The sequence below is a fragment of the Pteropus vampyrus genome, unplaced genomic scaffold, assembly GCF_000151845.1.
Source record: "Pteropus vampyrus isolate Shadow unplaced genomic scaffold, Pvam_2.0 Scaffold546, whole genome shotgun sequence".
Lineage (NCBI taxonomy): Eukaryota > Metazoa > Chordata > Mammalia > Chiroptera > Pteropodidae > Pteropus > Pteropus vampyrus.
In genome coordinates, this window is record NW_011889327.1 from 11,652 (window position 1) to 14,668 (window position 3,017).

The 3,017-nt window shown below is 45.8% G+C and overlaps 1 protein-coding gene across 1 annotated transcript in view; it reads left to right on the forward strand.

Moving 5' to 3' along the window:
- Positions 1–1,612: 1,612 nt before the first annotated feature.
- CHL1 (cell adhesion molecule L1 like) overlaps positions 1,613–3,017 on the forward strand; it is a 68,342-nt gene continuing 66,937 nt past the window's right edge. The window contains exon 1 of the mRNA XM_011383845.1: positions 1,613–1,703. Within this exon, the coding sequence (XP_011382147.1) occupies positions 1,613–1,703 (91 nt within the window). The remainder of the gene's footprint in view (positions 1,704–3,017) is intronic.

Below are 3,017 nucleotides of genomic sequence, written 5' to 3' on the forward strand. Positions count from 1 at the left end.
CGGAACAGAATAGTAACAATAGATTGCGGGTAACGAGTGACATATAACCATCAACGGCGAATTCAAATGACTACTCAGAGGGTCTCAGAGGAGGGGCCGGAGGGGCCAGTTCAGAGGACGAGGCGTCAATGTTTTCTTCTGGTTTTTCACCTTCGACCTCGCTGGCTGGTCCGCGGCCCCGACCTCGTCCAAACGTGTGGAACTCGGTTTTCGCGGTTGGGCGACGTTCCGCTTTTCACAGTGAAAGCAATCTTTTATCACGTTTTCTTTTGTCGATTAGAATAATTCATTACACCAGGAAAGTGGGTGTCAGTTAACATCGTGACACATTTGAGAACATTTTTAATTACCAGTATAAGTTATTTGTCATTTTAATAACATTCTAAAGCAGACAATGATCTTTTTTTTTTTTCCATGTTTCGTTCTACAGATGGGTCAAGTGAGATCAGACGAAGTAGAATAATGCCATTACTCTAATTCAGGAGCAAAGATTTACTTTTTGGCAGGGAGATATTTTCCATCATGATCAGTGTAACTTTTCATACTTTCAAAATTATAAAATAAAACAGCAAAACAGCAGCATTCGTTACTACTTTACATTTGACCTACTTTCTACACGTGAAAGGCGCTGGTCCATCACCCCTTCAGAAGCAGCTAGAGGTGAAAAATGAAAAGCCCAAATATTCGGAATTAAATATACATTTAATGGCTTCTCTGACTGTATAATTATTAGTTTTTTCCACCAGTTCTAAATGAATAGAGTTATTGATCTTTATGGGGAAAAAAAAAGTTAGACACCTGAAACATTAATTTTTGCATTTTGGAAAAACGTAGTTTTAAGAATGCATTATTAGTGTTGTTGAAATAGCTCTTATCACGGTGTTTCAGAAAAATTGAAATTGTGAGGGAAAGTCAAGGGAAGTTGGCGTTTCAGCCTTTCTTCGGGTCCCGGGGACCTGGGCGTGAGCAAAGCGTCCTGCTGTGGCGGAGCGTTCCTGGTGCGTCTCCTCCTACTCAGATGCCCCGAATTTGTCCATTTTAGCTACAGTGGCTGGTTCTTATCCATCGGTCCTTCATTTTTCTGTTCCCGTATCTCACGATTCACCTTCTATGAGTCGATAACTGTGGATATGAGAAGTCATTTTGCCGGAAAGATCAAAGAGTAAACATGCGATGCCTCGTAAGTGCCTCGATGGGATTAGATGCCTTGAAGGCTTCTGATCAGAAAGGACCGAGAGGGAGCCACCTTGTGCCTGAAGCGGGCTGGGGGAGCTGTCAGGCCAGCGGTGACGTCCGCGAGTACAGGGGTACCTTCCAGGGACAGCTCCTCTGCCTGGAAACTGTGATTTATTGCGGCGGTTTGTGGCTGACCCCAGAACACATGTGGACTGTCCCTGAGACACAGAGGAGACACACATTACATACCTGACAACGGTCTCATCGTGAGGAAAGTTACTGCCAACAGGACGAATGTATCTAATTCCTGGGGCGCGACACGTTAGCGCGTGAGCTTAGCGCCCATGTGACTCTGTTTCTCTCTTGAACTTCCAGGTCGACCGCGGACGGAGGAGGAGACGTTCGCCTCACCCCCCTGGGACCCTTCGGAAGAGCCATGGCGAGGCTGGCAGGCGGGGGACGCTGCGTCCTGCCTCTGGCTTTCTTCCTGGTGCAGTTCTGCGTGGCCACCGAGATCCCGCCCTCAGGTACGGTGGCCCCGTTCGGCACACGCCGTGCAGGGCTTCACACCTGCCTTTCGATTTTAAGAGCAACACCTGTCGATCAAGGATGTGATTTCCTACCATCTTTTCTATATGTTTTCCAGCAATCTGTCTTCAGAATTAACCTCTGCCTTTTTTAGTATTTGGATGGCGTATTTTGGCTGCTTGCTATAATGCTTTCTGCCTGTTTTGCAAAATCGGCGCATGACAAGAAACGAAACCTATAGATCAGGTGAATTTTGCTGTATGAGACAGTCTACAGTATTACCGACAGCTGTTACCCCTGTATACTCAGCTTAGTTTATTTTAGGGACAATTATGATTTAGGAGTTACCGGTATTTAACCAGTTATGACAAAAAAAGGAAATGCATAAACTTTGTTTTCTCTTTTAAAATGATTATATATTTAAGAATGAAAACAATGAATCAGGATAATATTGAAAGCCATTTTTATCTCGTATAACTAAAACTATAAGATGATGTCAGCTGGAAACTTAGAGCATTCTATAGTATAAATTCATATCAGAGATCAGTCATTTTCTGGAACTACATAGCTTAGCATATGTTGGTAAAAATGAAGGCAGAGTTCTTAAAACCGTAAATCAGTTTGAAGAGGTTACAGTAATTAAAAGTTCAAAAAATAACGTGCCTGAAAACACGGTTTACGTAATAAGTGTATCACCTGTGTAGTGTAGAGATCCGGGGTCTTTCTCCTGAGCTGGAAGCATGTGGGATGGAAAAGGCCCTCGAGGGTCACAGGGATATTGTGTCCTTGTGGCTCGTGTCGTCCCCCTGCCTTGTCCGTCCACGGTCAGGAGTAAGAGCCCGTGAGGCGCGGGCTGTTCAGCAGACTCTTCGCGCTGGACACGGCCTTTGCGGATCATCCGCATGCTAGAGGCTCACTCGTGGCCTCAGGAAGCTGACTACACCTTAGAGAGGTGGGAACACGGAACTGAGCCATTTCCTGCGAAAACTCAGTCTGGACGTGAGGAGAAGAGAGACTAACGCTGACTGTAAATATAAAGTTTTAAAACCGTTTGCCGAGGGCCACCTTCAATTCTGCGAGGCAGCGGTTCACACCACACCTGCAGGTCACTGCCCCCAGGAAGAGTCACTCTCGACTCACCTCGACAGACCAGATGGTCAAGGCTCTGTGTCCGTATCCCACTTCTTAAGGAACCTGTTCTTAAGTGAGTCACCTGTCCTACAGGTGTGCAGGTTTAAGTTCTCTGCAGCCAGGCTGAAGCTCTTAGCCCTGCACAGGTGTACCAGCCTAGCTGTTGAAATTCCGGCCGAGAG